Consider the following 21,765-nt stretch of genomic DNA (forward strand, 5'->3'; position numbering starts at 1 on the left):
ATTTACTTATATTGCAGTTTTTAAAAAGTATGTAGTAATATATGTTTGTTACAAAAAAGAACATATAAATTAGCAAAATAAGAGGTAAAGAATAATTGTTATACTCTCCCTACCCAGAGATAAGCATTGATAATACTTTTGTTTATCCTATATATTTTTTACAAAAATGATCATGCTTTATATATTATGTTTAAATTGCTGTTTTCACTTAGTATATTGTGAACATCTTTCCATGGCAGTAAATGCATACTGTAATGGCTCCTTATTAGCCATCATGAGGCTCTACCACCATTTATTTAGCACATCCATTATAAACAACAAATGCTGACTAGCAGTAATGATGGCCTCTGTGAATTTGAACTTAAGAGCTTCTTTTTATATTTCATGTAGTTAGCTCTTATGTGTGTCTGGGACACACAAAATTACTTGGTGGCTTATTCTTTCTCCTCTATTTTATTTGCTTATCTATTTGCAGCTTAGAGTTGCAAAAGACAAGATGGCCACTAATGTCATATGTATGGTTATTAGCAGATCGCCTTTTGTGCTTTCCTTACGAAAGTTTCTAGAACCCTAAATTTTTTCTAATCAGCATGATTATGGCAGCCTACAAATACACTTGTGAGCTGGCTAGGCCCGCCCCCCCTTCCCAGTATGTCTTAGTAATGTGCATTCTCCAGAACTTCACGAAGGACCCTGGCCAGGGTTACTCCTTACTTAAAAACAAGCTTATCCCCTCAGATTGTCTTCAACTTCAGGAAGTGCCTTTGCTCAGCCATAGTCCTGAACCTCACCTGGGTGTGCAGGAGTTGCACACGCTCACTGGCATCCAGGAGCTCCTGCTCGGCCACCCTCCTGCTCCTCTCCGTCTGCTCCAGGGATGCCCGCAGCTCCTCGATCTCAGCCTGCAGCAGGTTGGCCCTGCGCTCCACCATGGCCAGCTGCTCCTTCAGGTCCTCCTGGCCTCTGACGGCATCATCCAGATGTAGCTGAGTGTCCTGCACAGAAAGAGGCAAAGACTCTTACTCATGTTCCAATGAAAGTGAATGCAAATTTCGGGTCATCGACACATCTTGTTCTCAATAACTTAGAGTATGGTTAGAGAGAAAAAATGAGAAAGTCCCTTTAATGACATTCTCTGTAGCCTAGGGTAGCAGATCTACTCAAAAGAACATGATGTTATATTTTAGATTGTGAATCATAAAAAAATACCATGGCCAAAGCTACAAAATTTTGGATCAAGAAAGCATCCTCAGAGATGAGCTAGTCTAATGATGTTGTTTTACATATATTAAACAAGTGTAGATATATGTATTTTAAAAATATGTGTATATACTTATATACATTATACAAATGAGGTTCCTATAAAGTGATTTGTGCAGTGTCTTCAGCTGACAAAGTGAACTTTTCTTTGACTTTTCCAGAAGCAAGCTATTTTTCAGCTGTGTATTTTTCAGCAGTGTAAATTTTCAACTGATTACCATATTATTTAGGTTTACGGCATATAAATTGCACAGTTACACCTTGACTGCATGACACCATGTGTGTTTATCCCAGTGTACCTTCAGTATTCCTTGTGTGTTTCTAAGATTCTTTATTGCCTCTGCAGCCTGGCGGTTGGCGTGGTTCAGCTGGATTTCCATTTCATTGAGGTCTCCCTCCATCTTCTTCTTGATCCGCAGGGCATCGTTCCTGCTCCTGATCTCAGCATCCAGGGTGCTCTGCATTGACTCCACCACTCTGAGATGGTTCCTCTTTAGCTGATCGATTTCTTCATCTTTCTCAGCAATTTTCCGATCAATCTCAGATTTCACCTGGTTTAACTCTAGCTGGATGCGAAGGATTTTGCCTTCTTCGTGCTCAAGAGATCCCTTTTTAAAAAGCAACATCTAGGTTACTCTTGGTTCTCAACCCCCTCAGGATCTTCCCAGGTATAATCTGCAACTGGCCCTTGGGAGGGCAGGGAGAGACCAAAGAAAGAGGCAGGCCACTCCAGCTTGGTAGTGGCTATTTAATAATAGCAAAGTGACTTGGGTAAGAGGCTTGTCTTGAATGGCAGGAAGCAGAATGAATCGTGCCTCTGCCCACAAAATTTTAAAAGTTTACAAAGAGGCCATCAGTGGATTTAGTCACGTGTACCGTCTAGGTGTTCTCAACACCACACCACTGTCTCAAGGCTGTTTGTGGAGCAGCCCCTGGGAGCAGGAAAGGCAAGCGGAACCCACATTCCAAGGACAGGGGAGGTCAGTGGGTGTCACGTCTTTTTGATGATGTTTCCCAATTGATACCTGAAGAGCTTGTTGTTGTTTGTTCTGCACATTATGATGATTTCTTGAAGGCGTTAAAAAATGCACAAACTTTCATACATCTTAATTTAGCCTGTTCTGCATTCCCAAGGAAATTCAGTATTTCTCACTGAATTAAGGAGTTATCCCCTGCAGCTTTACCACATGACAGATCTCAGTTGCTATTAATTTTTCCATTTATTTATAAGACATAAGTGAGCAAACGAAACATGTACCTCTGCTTCTTCCAGGGCAGCCTGTAGTTCACTCTTCTCTTGATCTATTTGTTTCTTTACTTTCTCCAATTCATGGATATGCTTTCCCCCCTCCGCAATCTGCTCCGTCAGGTCAGAAATCTCCTCTGTAGGTTCATAGTAAAACACCAAATTCAGTTGAGAAAAATGAAAACTTGAAAAGATGCCTCCCTGCCATTTTGGAAGAAGAATTACAAAGACTCACGCTGCAAGTTCTTGTTCTCTCGCCTCAGGGTTTCCAGGTGATCCAGGGATTCCTCGTAGGCATTCTTGACCTTGAAAAGCTCAGTGCCGAGAGAGCGGGACTCCTTCTGGGAGGCCTCAAGTTCAGCCTGAGCCTCCTCATACTTCTGTTTCCACTCTGCCAGGACCTGGAAGTACATCAGAACTAAGCCTCTGTAATCAAGAGTCAGGCCACTTTCCCCCAAGAAGCTGGTCATTGTGGGCCACCTTGTCGAAGTTCCTCTGCTTCTTGTCCAGGACCGCACAGGCCGCGTTTGTTCTCTCCACGTCGATCATGAGGTCCTCCACTTCGTTCTGGAGCCGCTGCTTTGTCTTTTCCAGAGAGGCACATTTGGAATTCACGGCCTCCACCTGTTCCTCCGCATCCTGCAGCCGCTGGGCCAGCTTCTTCCTGAAACGTTGGTCAGTGCGGGTGACCAAGAGCAGAGTTGAAGCCACCACAGTGAACTTAATAAAGCTGCTGACTAGGAAAGCATGTTTTCCCCAAGAATTTTTTGCTCCTGTGTCCACAAATTGTTAAGGTTTCCTAAAATGTCTTCTCAGTACCCATTTTGTCTCTTTAATTCTCCCTAGTGAAGTCTACTCTTTATCTCTGGGGTTGCCAAACATACTCCTGAGCCAGGCCTTTTTGTGTGCATGGTGATGGTAATGTGTGTGTGCGTGTGGGAGAGAGATGAAGAATGAGTAAGCGCTTCAGCTGAGTGAGCAAGGTGAGGGTGTGAGAGGGTGACGAAGTGACGGCCGTGAACAGGAGGCATGTCTTCAAAGATGCTAGTGCTGAATAGCATCGTAAAACATGTGTTAACATGGTCCTCTTTATGGATGAAACTGGGGCCCAAAGTGACATGTCTGAGGGCATATGATTAATGACTAATGTTCTGGGTCTGAAGCCCCAGACAATAAATATTATTCCATAATCACATTTTCCCCAAATACCTTCCTTCACCAGCCCCCTTAACTCACAACCTCCCCCAGCCCATGCTCTTATCTGGAGTGCTCCCTCTGGAAATGCTTGCCAAACCCCTTCATTCTGCTTAATTCTAACAACTACCAAGCTATATCCAATATAGAGAAGTTTCCTTCACTGGGAACATAATGATTATTGCCTTTCCATGTGTAACTCCCATGAGTTTTATTCCATTAAAACTGTACATAATTAATGAATAAGTTTATTGATACTGGTTGTTAAATAATGACAGAGTATGATAGTCTCATTCTGAACTTCTAAATACTCCAGGTAGGGATAAACTGATTATTGCTAATTATAATATTCATAATAATGTATCAGACAGCCTCAGTGTCTCCATTTTTTCTTATATTGAAGGAAATTCTACTCAGTTCGTAAAGGATATGCTGATAATTTTTGGTTCATTTTGTTAGAAAGAAATTTAAGATATTTTTGTAGTAAACGAGATTGTGGGGAAGGCTGTGGTCTTGGCCCTTTCTTCAATGGACATGTACCAGTTTATAAAGAGAAAATGGTGGTTTCCACCACTCTGTAATCAGATAGGCTGGTATTTTTCACCTATCTTCATGTCTGGAGTATTGTTTCTTTCATTATTTTATCTTCACTGTTTTTAAACTTCTCTTTCTGTCCCCATCACTAAGACCCCGTACTTGGCCTCCTCCAGCTCCTCTGTGCGCTGGATGGCGTCTGTCTCGTATTTGGTCCTCCACTGGGCCACCTCGCTGTTGGCCTTGGACATTGCCCTCTGCAGCTCAGCCTTGCCCTCCTGCTCCTCCTCATACTGTTCCCGCAGCAGGTCACAGTCATGGCGGGCTGATTGCAGGGCGTGGGCCAGTGCATTCTTGGCCTGAACCAACCAGAAAATGTGCATTGTAAGTTTATGTTCTGATCATTGATATTCTCTAAGTGAAGCTCAGTTGTATGTCATGCTGCAAAGTTCGAGGGATTGGAAATCTCAGCTGGAAAATTCTCACCTTAGACTCCTCTTCCAGCTGCCTCCTTAACTCCTCAATCTGTTGTGTAAATGCTTGTTTGCCTCGTGATAGCTGAGACACCAGAGCCTCTTTCTCATCCAGCTGTCGTGAAAATTCACCTGGGAAAGACAAAACATGAGAGCTTTAGTTCTGTTTTCTAGGTGCCAACTAGTTTACAGACTGCTGTAACATCAGAACTCTTATTCCATGATGAAAAGAATAACTCAAGAACTTTGATATGGTTGAGGTGTTATTTCTTTTTTTTTAATGTGAGCTTTCTTTGATATTTCAGGATGGATATATATATATATATATATATGTGTGTGTGTGTGTGTGTGTGTGTGTGTGTGTGTGTGTGTGTATATGAATAGATTATTATTTTTTTTTAGTAATGCCACGACAGCAAATATCTCAGTCCAGGGCTTAATTTTCTTCCAGTTATAGCTTAGAACCATACTTTTTACCATCTCCCAGTAAAAAGGAGAAGGAATGACAAATCAGTGATACTGGACACATGTGGCCTGAGAAGTGATGGGCATCCGGTGGGCGCTCACAAGTGGAGGCCCGCCTTCCATTCTTGGCCTCTGTGCGCATCGGCCGTGCACCTGCTGACCTGACTCTGTGTGTAGGCGCGCCTTCTGGGCCGACAGCTCGTTGATGAGGCGCTGTTGCTCTTCTTCCTTCGTTTTCACTTCACTGAGCTGGTCCTCCAGTGTGTGGCACATTTTCTCGAGGTTTCCCTGTGGTGGGAAGTAGGCAATGGGAAGAGCAGATACTTTTATTTGTGAGTCTGGATTTGGAGAGAACTACTTGTGGAAAGGAGCTGAGTTTTATGTACTTTTCTATCTACTCCAAAGCCCTGCATGGTGCCTTGGATGTAGAGGCACATAATTTGGGCTAAATGAATACACATATGATTATGAAAATTAGGTCATTTCCTTTTGGAAAATATGAGCATCACTTAAATTCTGTATCCTGTAGAGTATGGTTTTTAGAGAAAAATTTTTTTCCTGTAATTACATTCTTTCGTGGTCATAGTGACAATATTTAAAGTGGTTTCTACAAATAAGATAGGAACACTGAAGTGATTCATTTCAATAGAGTGATGCCTAACAGACGTAAAATGAGATAACATTGAAAGTTCCTACAGTTAGATTGGATATAGTCATATATAAACTCTATAAAATGAAAAGGAGACAAGTTAATAAAAACCTTGGCCTTGGAGACGGTCTCCATGTTACTGGCCAGGTCGTCAATCTCCATCTTCAACTCGCTCTTCTCCTTCTCCAGCTTCTGCTTGACCCTCTGTAGGTTGTCTATCTGCTCCCCCAGCTCGGCCACGCTGTCCGCGTGCTTCTTCCTCAGGGTGGCCGCCGTGGCTTCGTGCTGCAGGGTGGCCTCCTCCAGGTCCCTGCGCATCTTCTGGAACTCGGCCTCCCGCTTCTTGTTCATCTCGATCTGGGCGGAAGTGGCCCCGCCGGCTTCTTCCAGCCGCTCGCTGATCTCCTCCAGTTCCCGGGAGAGGTCGGAGCGCTGCTTCTCTGCTTTGGCCCGGGAGGCCCTCTCTGCCTCGATTTCCTCCTCCAGCTCCTCGATGCGGGCCTGAGGGTGACACACCAACATTAATGGCAACTCGTGGCAGTTTTGATTCCTGTGATAATGTGGACGAGGTGGAGGTTGTGACTCACCTGTAACTCCTTGATCTTCTTCTGTAGCTGCATGGCGAGGGCCTGCTCATCTTCAATCTTGCTTTGCAGATTGCTCATTTCAAACTCTTTCCTGTCAGAGGAGCAACAAATAAGCTCTGTCAGTTCTCTTACCAGTCTTCTCTGCCACATATGGTAGAATATCTTTATGCTGCTGTGTTGAGGACATGAGTAGTACACGTTTTACAAGTCAATACTGTACCATTTTCATTTAATAAAAAGTCAAAGATGCCATTATTTGTTTTTTTATGTGTACTCCAAAGTAATATTTTGGAGATCTTTAAAACATATATTTGGCCTGAATTGACAGATGAATTGACAGACAACAAGCAAATTACAATTTAACTATATCATGCTCACTTTTTAAGTTTTTCATCGAGTTGCTGTTTGTCATTTTTGACGTCCATTGTGGACTCCTGGGCCAGTTTTAGGTCTCCCTCCAGTTTCCTCTTGGCTCTTTCTAGGTCCATGCGGAGTTTCTTTTCTTGTTCCAGAGACCCTTCAAGCTAAATTTATAGTGTATTTTATTTATTTCAGTCCTGAGGCACTGAACCATATGTTACTGGCCACCAAAGATGCACAGGAGAATTTTAAAAGATGCACCAAATAGCATGGGAATTTTAATGATTATTTTCAAACCCGCAGAGAAAGGCATATGTCACAACTGTTTGTTTTATCTTAAGAGGAAATACTGTGTTTTTCACACTTACATCATCCACTTGCTGCTCGAGCTTGGTTTTAGCTTTGGTCAGCGTGTTGACCTTGTCCTCTTCTGCCTGTAGGTCATCCAGGGTCTGCTGGTGGGCCTCCTGGAGGGCCTTCTTCTCCTTGGTCAGCTTAGCGATGGTTTCGTCCAGGCCTGCCATCTCTTCTGTGAGGTTTTTCACCTTAGATTTGAACAGATTATAGAATGTTAATGACATCCCGTCATCTTGACAAAAAACATGGTAATAGCTTAGGACAGTGTCAGCCTAAGATGGAAAATGGAGACGAGAAGCTAACTCAGGCCTCCATAGCTGAAAAATATGGGAGGTAAGGGTCAAGGTAATTAGATAGAAATGGTGAAGATGACATATATATGATGGTACTTTTCTTTCATATTCATTGATTTTAAGATTAAACTTTTAGTTAAAGTATTTCCGTAACAAGCTAGCACTTTTAAACCCTCTAAAATGGATCATGATTGTACCTTGTTCTCTGTGGCATGTTTCTCCTTTTCAACCTTGGCCAGGGTCAGCTCAAGGTCATCGATGTCTTTCTTGAGCTCTGAACACTCGTCCTCCAGTTTCCTCTTTTTGGCCGTCAGCTCGGCATTGATCTCCTCCTCATCCTCAGCTCTCTCAGTCAGCTCTTTGATCTTGGCCTCCAGCTGGATTTTGGTTTTAATCAGCTGGTCGCATCTTTCCTCTGCGTCAGCCAAGCCATCTGCTTCCTAATGGGGGAAATTAAACACTTCCATTTGTATAAGCTATATCTGCAAAGACACAATAATTTATTAAAAGGTGGATACTTTAGTGACTCAACCAGTTTGGTCAATACATACGCCAACTTTTAAGAGTCCAGTAGACAAAATGTTAGTAATTTTAATCCACTGATTAAGTATAGTAACAGTTTCCTCCAGATATCCATGTGTGGAAGACCAAATCGGGAAAACTAGCCCTTTGGCCAAATCTGCACTTGTGCTGCTTTGGAAGGCAGTTGTTAATTCTTGGACTCGGTTTTCTCAGGTTTGAGGGGTTCATTAATTTAACCTTTTCCTCACCCTGGTAAGAACAGCATAACTTCTATTTTATGCACAATGTATTCCCTAAGGAAACAACAGTCTCATCTAAGAGAAGGTTCTATAAAGGAAGGAAAACATCTTTGGATAGCTTTATGGCTTTGCTCTCTGATTTCCATACTACGTATGGATGTGCATATGAACATATGCAGCGTAATTTGTGACTTCATGTCTATTGCTTCTTCAGGTCTGAGTCTGAGTATTTTTGAAAGATGAACAGTGACAACACATATTTTAGTGGAAACCATTGATTTATAAACCTTAAACTAAAAATGTTTCATATCTACTTATACAGCATTTGGAGGATAAGAAGTGGCTGAGCTGTGCAGGGACTAATGCTCACAGATTGAACTTGAAGCTGTAAGTCATTTTTCTCTTGCATCAGAGCTACCATCTTCTCCTCAAGTTCTTTCCTTTTTGCTTCTGACTTCGCCAGCTCTTCCTTGGTCTTCTCAAATTCTTCCTTCATGGTGGCCATCTCCTTCTCGGTCTCGGCGCTCTTGAGGAGGGGCTTGATCTTGAAATACAGCTTCATCCAGGGCCAGTGCTTGACGTTCATGAAGGCGCGGACGTTGTACTGGATGCAGAAGATGGACTCTCTGTAGGAAGAACAAATATGGAAATGAAGAAGAATGTGGGCAGTGACTGGCACTCAACAGAAGTAATGACTGCATCGGATTCAACTATGAAAATGTGGAGAACGAGGTCCCTCACCTCCTCTCCATCATCTTCTTGAATTCTACTCTCATCAGGTACCCTCTGCACACAGCCTGGGTGCGTGTGATGAGTTGGGCCAGCTTTTCATCTCGCATCTCCTCTAGAGTTCCCAACAGGCCAGCTTTAAAGAAAACCTGGCCAAAGAACAAGCGAGATATGTCATTTCCACTCAAGAGAAAGTCCCAAGGTGATGAAATTATGATAGAGATTTAGGTAGATTGGTACCTTGGTATGACCGAATTTGTACTGGGTGTGGTCGATATCAATAGACCCCAGAAGTTTCTCAGAAGCCTTCTTACTATCAATGAACTGACCCTCTGGGATAGCACTTGCATTTAGAACCTTGTATCTATCAGAATTTAAAGAATATGAAAGTTTGTTTTTCTTACCAAAACTCATAGTAACTATCATTGAAAAAATAATAGACTGAGTTTTGAGGAAAAAATTCCATTAAAATAATCAAGCAGTGCTTTAGATAAACCTTGGGAAAATATGTTTAAAAACAGTATAATATAAACCAAGGCTTCATTCTTTCTGATAATTGCATTTCAGTTTTCTTTTTAAAAAAATGCTTATTTATTTCTTTTGAGAGAGAGAGAGAGAGAGAGAGAGCGAGCATGAGCAGGGGAGGGGCAGAGAGAGATGGGGAGAGAGAATCCCAAGCAGGCTCTGCACTGTCAGCATGGACCCTGACACAGGGGTTGATCCCACAAACTATGAGATCATGACCTGAGCCAAAACCAAGAGTCAGATGCATAACCGACTGAGCCACCCAGGCGCCCCAGAATTTCGGTTTTCGGGGAAAAGTTAAAAGATGTTTGAATTGCATGGCAATAATGATCTGGACTAGCACATTGAAAGGGAGAAAAAAATGAGACACAAACCTCTGTTTGAAGTCTGCATAAAGGATTCTGCTGGGGAATCCCTTCCTGCAGATGCGGATGCCTTCCAGCACTCCGTTACACCTCAGCTGGTGCAGGACAAGTTCATGCTCCATGGCCCCTTACAAACAAACAAACAAACAAACAAGCAAGCAAACAAACGTGTTGTCTGTATGTCTATAGAATAGTGAAGTCACACTGGAGTCTTACTTGGATGTCAGAAGAGTCTTACCGGGAGTTTTGGTTTCATTGGGGATGATGCAGCGTACAAAGTGGGGGTGAGTGCTCCTCAGGTTGGTCATCAGCTTGTTCAAATTCTCCTGAGAACCATAGGGAAAGTTTTAAAATTGTTTTTTGTTGCATTTACGTGAGACTCCCTATCAAGGATCTGTAGTTAATGGGCTCCATTTCATGAATAAAGTCAATGTAACTGACTACAGTAGTTGCTTCCAGAGAGGGTTTGATTTCATGTGAAATTTGTTCAACGCTAGATCTTTTAGATTTGGAGCTTTGAAGGGAGATGTTTCATATATTGTAAGGTTTGAACTCACACTGCAGGTTTTATTTTTGTTCAATTTTTCCTAACACATTTTTCATTCTCCTTTGTACAACATTACCTTTTTTATGTTTCACTATAGATCTCTTTTAAAAAAGTTTTTTTAAGTTACGATAATTTAATTTGTCACAGAAGTAGTTTTTTTGGCATTCAAGAATATACTGTACCCTAAAAAGCGCTGACACTGTCTGGAAAGAAGAACCCTTCTTTTTGCCACTTTTTTTTCCACCGCCACTTTCTGAAAAATAATATAGAAGAATTAAAACTATTTAATTTGTACCATCCATAGGTATAAGGACTCCCAAGATTCCCTCTGGAATTTAAATGTGCACTCATTCACTTGTATCATCCCTCATCTTCCCTCTGTATCTTTCCTCCTTCAGCTCTGGATTAGGGAAATAGATGCATTGGCTCACATTATAGGTATTCAGGAAAACAACAGCAACAATAAAAGAACTGTGGATGAAAAGGGTAGATGTGGGGAAGAGGTAGGACCCCTCTCCTCCAAATCAGCAGAGGGGGAGTGCCAGAAGACAGAGGAGTAATGCCGCCTTAGTGCACACATCCCCCAGAGAAGAGGCAAAGTTGCATGCATGGTGCCAGGGAGGTGAGCCTCTGCTAACCTGCAGGCAAGTCCTGCTTCCTGTTTGCTTGTGTTTCTCTACCTCTGCTTGCACATCTAGTCTTAGGGGACTTAGGAGAACACAACTTGCATTCCTTAAGCACTAGTGCCTTGACAAAGGATTTCTTCATCTCCAGCTTAGCTGGATCCTTTAAGGAACCGATACTATCAAAATAATTGAAATAAGCTGTATGATCTTGAGCACGTCACTTAACCTTTGAGTCTCTGTTTCCTCCTGGGTGAAATGAGGCCATGGACAAAATGATCCATAGGGTCAATTTTAGCTCTGAAAGCCTATGATCATAAGACTCACTAAATATACTTCCTATCATTAAGTCCATATTGGCCAGTATTTTCATGTTAGGTTTTGAGATAACTATATCAGTCTCTGATAAAAAGTATATTTTTGTTTTGTGACTCTAGGAACATATTAGTGATATTAACAACCTGCTTCAGCACTTTGTCCCCCGGCAAAGAGGAGAGCCAGAGTCTTCATTGCGGACTTCTGGTACAGCCCAACCACGGTCTCGTTCAGCGGGTCCTTGTTCTTGTCCAGCCAGCCGGCAATGTTGTAGTCCACGGTGCCGGCGTAGTGCACCAGCGAGAAGTGGGCCTCGGCCTTGCCTTTGGCAGGCTTGGGCTTCTGGAAGTTGTTGGACTTGCCAAGATGCTGTTCGTACAGCTTGTTCTTGAAGGAGGTGTCCGTGGCCTTGGGGAACATGCACTCCTCCTCCAGGATGGAGAAGATGCCCATAGGCTGAGAGTAGGAAAAAAGGGATGATAATATGAGTCCCTCAGAAAAGTGTGCTCTAATAGTTTATGTACTTGGTGGAAACCTGAACATGTTCCAGAATAAGAGTTCGGGTGATAAGAAATTCGATAGGCATGGTTCTACTTTGCTGCCTCTCCTCTGCTACTGAAACGTGAAACAGTCCTGTATCAAGGACATATGGGACATATATTTGCTAGAAAGACTCAATTAAAAAAAAAAAAGCCCATCTGTGCCATTTGGCAAACTTTATGTTCAGAGTATAAAATTAAATTCTGAAACTACCATTTCAAAGCTGAATTCTTTATCCCATGTATGTATCTATCTAAATACTTTTTTCCCTACTGACAGTGTAATTTCCTTCACCTCAACTCTAGACATGACAAAAGTATGAAGAGAAGAGAAATTGAAGCTAATGATTAAAAATGGTCTGTTCCCAGGAGAAAAGTGCATCTCACGTTGTATCATTAGAACTCTCTGTACTCTGTGCTATGTTCCGCACTCTGTGGAGTTGAGTGATGATAATTAGGTTTTGCTTTGTAAGCAGATCGACTCCTCTCAGTGGCAAGTTTGATATGAACGACTGATAGAAAACTCAATGTTGATGATGTTCAGTCACAAATTGTCTCCCCAAACCTATTTTGATGTTCCATGAACTGAGTACCGCACAGTTTTTGTGAATAGCAGAGATACTGTATCACCAAATTAAAGTTATTTTCCTCTAATTGGGTAGACCCAGGCTGATATTACCCCCTCCTCTTTCATATTTTGATGAATTTTGACATGAGTGTGTGAAGTTGTCATAGATGGCGGTTGTACTTACTTTTCCCTTTCGTCTGCTCAGGCTAGTGTTCGCATGTAACCATGTACTGTGTGGGCTTCCCTAGGCATGTGGTGAGTGCCCAGTGCACATTCGAAAGTGCTTAATGATTGCTTGTTGGGTTTTAGTATACACACAACCGATAGAATCATTGCCCCACCTCTTTGATAAAGGGGAATTTAGGGCTCCCCTTCCAGGTAAGGCTGTTTATTCAGCAGTCCACATGGTCTTACTGACTGCAACAACTGAAGAGCTGCCCTCCCAGCCTATAAGACACCTTGACATATCCTGCCTTGATACCCGTGAAGGATGATTCATGCATGGCACACCATCATGGGACAGCCAGGATCAATGACCGTACTCACAGGACTAGCTGTGATTTCATTCCTGTCACCCATCCCCAAGAGATCATGTAGGAACAAAAGTGAGGGAGAAGGAAGTGAAAAGAGGGACAAATGTGAATCCTTGTGTCTGTGGATGTGTATGTATTGCAATCATTTTTCTATGAAAAACTACTCCTTAATATGTCGCTTGTGATGCACCATGCACCTGGTCACTGTGCCCAGGAATGTCATAAAACACCGCTGCTGGTTCTTTGAGAATTGGGATTGCAGTTCATTCAGCATGAGGAGGTGGACAGTTTGTTTTTCACATACCGAAGGCTTGAAAAGTCCTACTCACCTTCTCGATGAGCTCGATGCAGGCAGCCAGGTCCATGCCAAAGTCGATGAACTCCCACTCGATGCCCTCCTTCTTGTACTCCTCCTGCTCCAGCACGAACATGTGGTGGTTGAAGAACTGTTGCAGCTTCTCGTTGGTGAAGTTGATGCACAGCTGCTCCAGGCTGTTGAACTAGGGCGTTGCAAACACCAAAGAGCTCAAGTGAGTTTGGGAAACCCAGGGGGAATTCGGCAGAGCAGACACGAAGTGGAGGGACCTAAATAAGGCTGCTTATTCCAACAACTCACGTCAAAGATCTCAAAGCCGGCGATGTCCAGGACCCCGATGAAGTACTGTCTGGGCTGCTTGGTGTCCAGCTGCTGGTTGATGCGGGTGACCATCCACAGGAACATCTTCTCGTAGACGGCCTTGGCCAGGGCGCCCACTGCGTTGTATACCTTCGTGGACAGAGTAACGATTGTTGCCGTTACCAAAGACGTGTTGAGAAGGCTGGGGATGTGTGTGATTCATTGAGGCCGTTCACTTACCTGCTGCACAGTCTGGCCTTTGGTGACGTACTCGTTGCCGACCTTGACCCTGGGGTAGCAGAGGGCTTTGAGCAGGTCAGCAGAGTTCAGACTCTGGAGGTAGGCTGCCTTGTCAGCAACTGCATGAACCAGGTGAGGATGGTAAAAACAAAACAAAACAAAAAAAAAACCACAGTGTGCACAGCTTAAGGTGTGAAGGACAATGACAAAGAGAAAAAGTTCTGCTCAAAGAGTAATATGTGCAAATGTGGCAAAACCATTTGTTCATATTGCTTCAAAAGTATTGCCAACTTTCACACTAACTTTAGTCATTTTTTTTGAGATGATAATTTGGAACTTGGGGAATTGATGCTCTGTGTGATATTTAAAACATAGCTAAAGTAGACCACAGATAAAAATAATTTGTGAAATTCTAACCTAGAGGAGTAGTGACAGGAAAATTCCGATCAGTTTTTTTTTTTTTTTCCTCCAGTGCATGTGGGCACACAAATTATTGACTGGGATGAAAAATGCTTTAATCAGATCGTAAATACTAGCGTACAGTAAGGCAGTGAAAAATGGAATCGGCAGAAATCACGTCTCCACAAATCTCAGTTGTGTAAAACATGCAGTGTGTGTCATTTCTGTTCCCTTCTAGTTTTCCCCACTGTCGGATAAGTCAAGAAAGTGAACCCAGAGCCCTTGCCCTTGAGGAACTGATGGTGTCAGCTATAATCTGAATTGAACGACGTGAGCAAGCAGGGAGTGTAGGTACCTTCGGTGCCGTCAGGCTCGGCCTGCTCCTCACGCTGCTTCTGCTTGAACTTCATGTTCCCGTAATGCATCACGGCGCCCGTGAGCTTGTAGATGGCAGCCTTTTCGTCAGTGCTGAAACCCAGAATGTCCACAGCACTCTGTGGAAAGAGTTGGATTTGACTCGGCTCGCAATGATCACCATGGCAGATGCCCTCAGTACACAGGGGCCTGCCTCCCCACCTTCTCACCCTGTCTTGCCTTTGCATTTGACTAGCACTTTGCTGTCTAAAGGCACTCCTGTTCTTTAGCACTTAGTTCCACAAAGCAGCACCAAGAGGTATGCATCAGTTTCCCATGGAGTCAGGTGAACAGGGAAGATCTTACGCGACTTGTCCACACTCACCTAGCCAGGACTCAGAGCCTTGGCTTTGGATGCCAAGGCCAACGCTCTTCCCGTTTCTCCACATGACCCCAGCCTTGCCCCGTATGTTTCTTATCTCGTGGGTTCCCTTTGCCTCACAAGTCTGTTTGCTCCTTTTCCTCCTGTGTTGTCCCAGCCAAATACGTAATCCTAGCCTGCCTTCCTGGACAGGGCAGGTGAAGTTGGGAAGAGGGTATGAGGAGGACAGCACATGCCCTGTGTTTTTCCCCATGTTCTTCTATGATATCAGGTCCCGTGAGATGCCTGGCAGGGAACTTCACCTGGTTGTTCCTCATGCAGGGAAGACACATTTCTGAACAGAACTGCTTTCATTGAAGTATTGTTGTATCTTTTTTCTCTATCAGATTTTGATCACCTTCTTAGTTGCCCATGTTAGGCTTTGAGAAAGCAGGGAGAGCTTGGTTATGTAACACTCGTGTCTCCTAAGACTCTCCAGATAATTTACTTCCAGCTCACTGACCCGACCTTAATATTACAGAAGTCTTGGGGCAAGACTACTAAGTTTTGTTTTTTTTTTTTAACCTGTCAACTCCTAACACTTTTGGACATAGGAATAATAATGCGTTAAAGCTTGTGAAAGCTGTTATTTATCAGATAAAGGCACACAAATAGTTCATAGAGTTTTTGAAAGTAATATTTTAAGAGAAAAAGTATTCTTGTAAGCAACTCTCAATCTTGTCTTGGGAATATTGGGGTGTTCCCACTGGTCTTAAAGTTGAGAATAATTGAAGGTTGACTATTCAGAAATTCAAAAGAAAACTTGAAATATGTATAAAGTATATGTATAAAGAAAATAAAAGAGCAATGATCCTTAAAAAAAGAAGAGAAGGGAGAGAGAATCTATAGTTCCCAAAACTAAACGTTCATGGAGTCCCAAAATGAATTTTTGAGGTAGAGAATCCATTTCTTCAAATGCTACATGGGGTGGAGTTGGGGGGGGAGAAGGGAATACCATTGGCCCACAGAGTTACATTTGAAACAAAGTTCGTATTTACGTCCAGTTACAGAAGAACTGTGGAAATATCATGTTCTGTTAAAAATCTTTTAGCTCCTTTTCCAAGACTCTTGGCTGTAGGGTGTGACATAGGAGAAATGTCACTATTGGAGTACAAAAATGGACCCCAATGACCAATGAGAAAAAAAGAAAAAAGGAGCAAACCAGCTGAGAAATGCCTAACGCTCGATGTTTATTCCAGACTTTTAAAGTTTTCTGATACATGGTAGAGGTCATTGAAACATCCTATAACTTTGTTCCAAGGGTAAGGAAGCCTGAAAGGTAATATTGCCCCTAATGTCTTTCTGCTAATGCTGTTCACTCTATAGAGGAGAGTGTCGTATACTGCAAGATGAATTTGCTTTTTCCTGTTTTGTACCTATTACTTACATCTGTGGCCATCAACTCTTCCTGATCATCAATGCTGGGCACTGTGATTTCACCTTGACTGACAAAGGCAAAGTCGTATGGGTTGGTGGTGATCAGGAGCATTTCTGTGCACGTGGAAAAGAACAAGTATAGCCAGAATTACTTTGGTCATGAGAAACTTTTTAGAGGGACTATTAGGAAGAAGGGCTTTTATTCTTCCTCGGTGGAAATAAATCACAGATACTTCTTACCAATAAGCTCTGGTTTCTTGTTGGACATGATTTGATAAAATATGTGGTAGCTTCTTTCAGCCTTTAGCTGGAAAGTAACTCGGGACTTCTCTAGCAGATCTAGAAAAGCAGATCGAGCACGTTTAAAAGAAAAGGCACAATGGAAAATTAAGCATTTGAAAAGTTCACCCAACACAAATAAGATTTTCAATATATTCCCTGAAAGAAAAAGATTTTTAATCCCTAATATTTATTAACTTACATGTTTCAATATCTGCAGAAGCCAGTTTGCCTGTTGCACCAAAATGGATCCTGATGAATTTTCCCTTAACAAGGCAAAGGAAGACTTTTTGTACACATTCAAAGGCAGACAAATGTTTTCTTTAGCTACGGACCGAACAGACGGTAAAGATGTCGACACCACACGTCCAGAAGTGTCAGTGCTGATGTTCACGTGAAAAGGAAGAGCAAGAGACTCACAAAGCGAGAGGAGTTGTCGTTCCTCACGGTCTTGGCGTTGCCAAAGGCCTCCAGTAGGGGGTTGGCGCTGATGATTTGATCTTCAAGGGTTCCCTGAAGAGAAATGAGGAAGATGGACAAAAAGACCCCGGAGAAGATGAGTTGCAGTCTGCTGAGGTAGCCTCCCATTGACTTCCTGTCCTGCCCCCTTCTCCCTTCGCAGACCTCTGTAACTTTGGGGAGGCTTTCTGCAGCAAGTAGAAGGAAGACAAAGTGGGGGAGGGAGGTACTCCAGTGACATGGCCTTGATTTCTGTATTCCGCAATGCCTGGTTTTTCCTCCTCATAAATGGTTGTGAGAACTACTACCTGGCGCACCCAGCAACAATCAATCATCTCATTCTTACAGCCCACCCAAGAGTTATTTTCCGCATTTGGGCGTCACCTACATTGGTGGCCGTGGCTCTAAAGGACTTGGTCAGATTTTTCAGAGCCTCTGATGTCTTGCATCCTGGGAAGAGTATCATACCCACCTGCATTTTGCCAGGAGTAGGTTCTTCTTTTTTCTTCTCTCCAGTGATTGCGATGGTTGCAAAGTACTGGATGACACGCTTGGTGTTCACGGTCTTGCCCGCCCCGGATTCGCCGCTGCCAAGTCCACACGGAGGGACAAGTCAGAGTCTAACCACTACCTCGACCAAAATCCAACAGAAAGAAAGGCACTGAAATCTACATACGTAATCAGGATCGACTGGTTCTCACGATCTGTGAAAGAGAAACAGGAGATAATGCTGAAAAATACACTTAACACATAGATTAACACAGTGCTTGCAAACTCAAAATTGCCTTTTAAAACCCCCCACTCACACACACAAAAATAACTATATGGATTGGTGCTTTGCTTTTTTCACAAGATTCTTTTTAAAATAAGTAGCAAAAAGATGTGTTAATTAGCCAGTGTGTTGCACTCCTGCGACCTTTAGTGTGACATAGAACGTGTGATGCACTATTTCAACAAAATGTCTGTGAGAGTCATGTATCAATATCCAATGAGTACTGGCTCCATTATCCATTTAGCCACTTGGTCCATAGTGCAAAATCTCATCATGCTATTAATGTCCCATCCAAAGTTTTGTGTCGTGATTGTGGCGACCTGTGAGCTTTCAAAGCTGTGAGCTTTCAAAGCTCACTCTCTAGGAGAGAGCACACATTAGCTGTGATTAAAATGCATAGATGGTACCTACATTTGGTTAATTTTGAGCTGAAATTAGCATTAATTAGTATGGATTTTACCATGGAAATATAAGCAAAATTCTCTATGTTTTTGGAACTGGTCCATTTTATTCTAAGTATATTTCCCAATTTTATTATTATAGTATACTACTTGCCATATTAGCATACTATCATTATTATTATGTTTGTGCTGAACGTTTTATTCTCAAAGTACTGCCTCTGCGTCTTTTGTGTTATCAGTATATACTTGCTTCATAAATGACTCTGTAAATTGTAATTATGGACTCACCTGTCAGCATGAACTGATAGGCGTTGTCGGAGATGGAGAAGATGTGGGGCGGGGCCTCCTGGCGCTTCTTGCCTCGGTAGGCGGTCACCACCTCGGGGTTGTACACCGGCAGCCACTTGTAGGGGTTGACGGTGACACAGAAGAGGCCCGAGTAGGTCTGGGAAATGACAAGCTTGCTCAGTCAGCAATCACCTTGGAAATACTGCTCGATGTGCAAAGGGAGAGGGACCAGAGCACCAGGATGGTTCTCCTAAGGCTGCCTCCCACCCACACACACCCTACACAAGATGCTTCAGTTTGCCAATTAATTCAGCATTAAGTAGATGCTTTTCCCATGCACATTTTCAAATACATTAGAATTCACAACAGTAACCAGATGATTAGTCTTAATATTATAATAACCAAATCAAAAAATAAAGTCTTTAATAGGGTTTAGCTAACATAGTTCATGAAGTTAGTGGAAAGTGAAAAGAAAAAGAAGGGGGTGCTCACGTAGATCATCCAGGCTGCGTAACGCTCTTTGAGGTTGTACAGCACGGCGGGCTCGTGCAGGTGCGTCATCATGGCCATGTCCTCGATCTTGTCGTATTTGGGAGGGTTCATGGAGAAGATTTGATCTTCCTTAACTGTGACAGTCTGTTAAGAGAAGGAGCTGGTGCTTATCAGCTGAGGAACAGAAAAGCATCAGTTATGTTTGCCCACCTCCCTTTGTGTTACTTACAGCCCCAGCGTCAGTCTTCACCGTCACCTTCCCCCCTTCTCTGCTCTGGACTGTGCTTTTCACGTAGGATTCCTTAGCATCCACCACAAAGACAGAATTCTTGGCATCGAAGGGCCTATTCTGGGCTTCAATGCGCTCCTTTTCAGACTTTCGGAGGTATGGAGCTGCCTCCCCAAAAACGGCCATCTCAGCGTCGGAACTCATGGCTGGGGGTTATTGGCGGCAACACAGCACAGGTGTACCTAGAGGGCAGAGAGAGCCTGACAGTGAGGCTGGGGGAGCGTGGACGTTGTCCTCTTGGTTTCACGTTCCTGTGCCTCATTGGCCTTGCCCGTTTCCTCACTGCCGCCTGTCGGGATCACTCTCGTGTCCTGTACAAAGGTGCTGAGGGATCAGATCACAGGTTGGAAAGCCTTATGTTGGCAGCTTCATGTTTGTGACATTTGAGGCCTCCATTGCATCCTCTGTGTTGTAAGGCTTTGCAGAGAAATGTGGAAGAATTCATATTTCAGTCAGCAATGTTTATGATGTCCCAAGTGTGTTCAGAATATTCTCTTTTTCTGCTTGCTTAGCTTTGTTTCCTTTTTCCATTCCCCCTTCCCACTTTTTTTTTTTTTGACATTGCAATGATACAAAACCATGGAAAATAACTCTTTTCAATGGCTTTACAATCTGAACCTAATGTAAAAACTCACATATTTTGTCCAATTTTTCTCCTGGCCCAAATTTTAAAAATCAGATACATACATTGGATGTCATATTTTTAAAAATAGATTGATTAAAAGGTAAATCTGTTCATTCAGGACACGGTCCAAAATGAAAATAGTTAATAAGCACAAATAAACTCCCAGTTTAGGAGTGCATTATTTAGGTATCAGGTAAATAAAGGGAAAAGTAAATGCAATGAAAGTTGAAAATCCAGCAAATGATTTTTCCCTAAGCCAAAATTAAGTCTCCTTGATCACTTCTTAAATTATGTGAAAGCAGTGTTATTAAAACAGAAGATAACTTTAGAAAACCGTTTTAATTAAAAAAATTTTCATAGCGTTTGTGTATTTTTAGTCTATATTCTCTTTGTTTTTAGCTGGATTTCAGCATACCAGTTATTTTTATCTGATTCTTATTATTTCAGATCTCTCTTTCTTCTTCCTTTAAAAACAAAACAAAACAAAATACGAAACAAAACCCAGAAACCAGTTCTTTGAATATCTCTTCTGGAGTGGATAGCCAGTATAAAGTTTCAAGCCAAAATGAACTTAAAATTTTTTTCCCACTGACAAATTAATTGTGAGAAAATACATCCTCTTGCCTTGATGGCAAGGATGAGACAAGCGACCAGTGACAGAAGGTGACTTCTGTGGAGAGGAAGAGGGGCTGGCTTCTGGAAAACAGTGTCTTGGTTGTCAACGACAGTGAGAACAGCAGCCTTCACCTCAGGTGGGCTTTTCAGAAGGGGTCTTGGTATTTTGTCATCTGCATTAAACATCCTCGCGATTGAGATGTTAGATGTGGAATTTGCCACATATTCTAGCTCTAAAATCAGTCCCGTTCACACCTATGAAAACCTCTTGATGATCCAGTGAAATTTCAACATATTTCCAGGGGACAAATATTAAATATTTAACAGTTTTTTTCTTCGAAGGAAAAATGTTATCCTGTTAATGTTATTTTTTGTTTCTGTGTTTTTACATAAGGCCATTTTGGATTAACAGCACACTACCACGTAGAGATTACTGTAATGCAGTGTATTCACCGAACACAGAAAGGAAGTCACCCTTGCCGTCTCATGTCTGAGATCAGTGGTTTCCCGACCTGTGGGGTCACAAGCCCCCAAGGATCCTCAGGGTTGTTGCAGGGGACTCTTGAATCCATCTGGACAGCGATAATTGCCTCCAGTTTGAGCAAGCAACATCATCAAACAAACAGTGTTCTCTGTTAGAAAGTCTAAGTGACTATAGCTTCCCATTAAATATAAACTAATTAAAAATGTATTAAATGTGTAGCTGTTTTTCATCATTATGTATCTTTCTAACGTAATACTAAAAGTACAGGTCCCAACATGTGGAGTTGGTTGGGGGGGGGGGTCCATTGAATGTTTTGATTCTGTGGAGGAGAACTTGGAAACGACTGGTTTAGGTTATAGATGGCAAGAGCTGGGAAGTAGCTTAGCAGTCACCTAGAATGTGGTGTCCTCATTTTACTGATAAGGAAAGTAAGACCCAGAAAGGTGAAGGGGTCATGCAGCACCACAGAGGTGTGACGGCGGGGCTGGGGCACGAGCCCTGTTCCCCTACATCCAGGGCCAGTGCTAATTCCACCGCGGTACACTGTATTTAAAGACCCGTAAAACCAACTGGCTTCCCTCGGGCAGCCAGAGCTCGTGAAAAGCCTGGATTGGCACCTGGAAATTTTGCCTCCGCGACCAACGTGTTGTTGATTTTACCAAATGGTCTCTATAATACAGCTTTCCTGGTTAAGTTGGACTAGCAGTCCACATTAGAATATTACACGTGAT

The 21,765-nt window shown here is 42.6% G+C and overlaps 1 protein-coding gene and 1 long non-coding RNA gene across 2 annotated transcripts in view; one reads left to right on the forward strand and one right to left on the reverse strand.

Moving 5' to 3' along the window:
- Positions 1 to 21,231, forward strand: part of LOC122233501 — a 78,443-nt gene extending 57,212 nt beyond the window's left edge. The window contains exon 3 of the long non-coding RNA XR_006211048.1: positions 20,945 to 21,231. This is a non-coding gene — a long non-coding RNA (uncharacterized LOC122233501). The remainder of the gene's footprint in view (positions 1 to 20,944) is intronic.
- Positions 1 to 21,765, reverse strand: part of LOC102967793 (myosin-4) — a 28,059-nt gene that overhangs the window by 2,584 nt on the left and 3,710 nt on the right. Inside the window, exons 5-37 of the mRNA XM_007085948.3 lie at positions 19,251 to 19,492; positions 19,022 to 19,165; positions 18,530 to 18,686; positions 17,745 to 17,772; positions 17,541 to 17,655; positions 17,030 to 17,122; positions 16,812 to 16,875; positions 16,571 to 16,669; positions 16,341 to 16,444; positions 14,534 to 14,672; positions 13,780 to 13,898; positions 13,540 to 13,689; positions 13,253 to 13,423; positions 11,430 to 11,739; positions 10,528 to 10,598; positions 10,037 to 10,124; positions 9,808 to 9,925; positions 9,149 to 9,272; positions 8,921 to 9,057; positions 8,550 to 8,805; positions 7,616 to 7,858; positions 7,137 to 7,313; positions 6,787 to 6,932; positions 6,409 to 6,499; positions 5,933 to 6,322; positions 5,334 to 5,460; positions 4,721 to 4,839; positions 4,397 to 4,593; positions 2,987 to 3,170; positions 2,742 to 2,907; positions 2,519 to 2,643; positions 1,560 to 1,868; positions 792 to 995 (exon numbers count right to left, since the gene is read on the reverse strand). Coding sequence (XP_007086010.2) covers positions 792 to 995; positions 1,560 to 1,868; positions 2,519 to 2,643; positions 2,742 to 2,907; positions 2,987 to 3,170; positions 4,397 to 4,593; positions 4,721 to 4,839; positions 5,334 to 5,460; positions 5,933 to 6,322; positions 6,409 to 6,499; positions 6,787 to 6,932; positions 7,137 to 7,313; positions 7,616 to 7,858; positions 8,550 to 8,805; positions 8,921 to 9,057; positions 9,149 to 9,272; positions 9,808 to 9,925; positions 10,037 to 10,124; positions 10,528 to 10,598; positions 11,430 to 11,739; positions 13,253 to 13,423; positions 13,540 to 13,689; positions 13,780 to 13,898; positions 14,534 to 14,672; positions 16,341 to 16,444; positions 16,571 to 16,669; positions 16,812 to 16,875; positions 17,030 to 17,122; positions 17,541 to 17,655; positions 17,745 to 17,772; positions 18,530 to 18,686; positions 19,022 to 19,165; positions 19,251 to 19,454 — 5,169 coding nt within the window. The 5' untranslated portion in view covers positions 19,455 to 19,492. The remainder of the gene's footprint in view (positions 1 to 791; positions 996 to 1,559; positions 1,869 to 2,518; positions 2,644 to 2,741; positions 2,908 to 2,986; positions 3,171 to 4,396; positions 4,594 to 4,720; positions 4,840 to 5,333; positions 5,461 to 5,932; positions 6,323 to 6,408; positions 6,500 to 6,786; positions 6,933 to 7,136; positions 7,314 to 7,615; positions 7,859 to 8,549; positions 8,806 to 8,920; positions 9,058 to 9,148; positions 9,273 to 9,807; positions 9,926 to 10,036; positions 10,125 to 10,527; positions 10,599 to 11,429; positions 11,740 to 13,252; positions 13,424 to 13,539; positions 13,690 to 13,779; positions 13,899 to 14,533; positions 14,673 to 16,340; positions 16,445 to 16,570; positions 16,670 to 16,811; positions 16,876 to 17,029; positions 17,123 to 17,540; positions 17,656 to 17,744; positions 17,773 to 18,529; positions 18,687 to 19,021; positions 19,166 to 19,250; positions 19,493 to 21,765) is intronic.

This window comes from Panthera tigris, chromosome E1 (genome assembly GCF_018350195.1).
Source record: "Panthera tigris isolate Pti1 chromosome E1, P.tigris_Pti1_mat1.1, whole genome shotgun sequence".
NCBI lineage: Eukaryota > Metazoa > Chordata > Mammalia > Carnivora > Felidae > Panthera > Panthera tigris.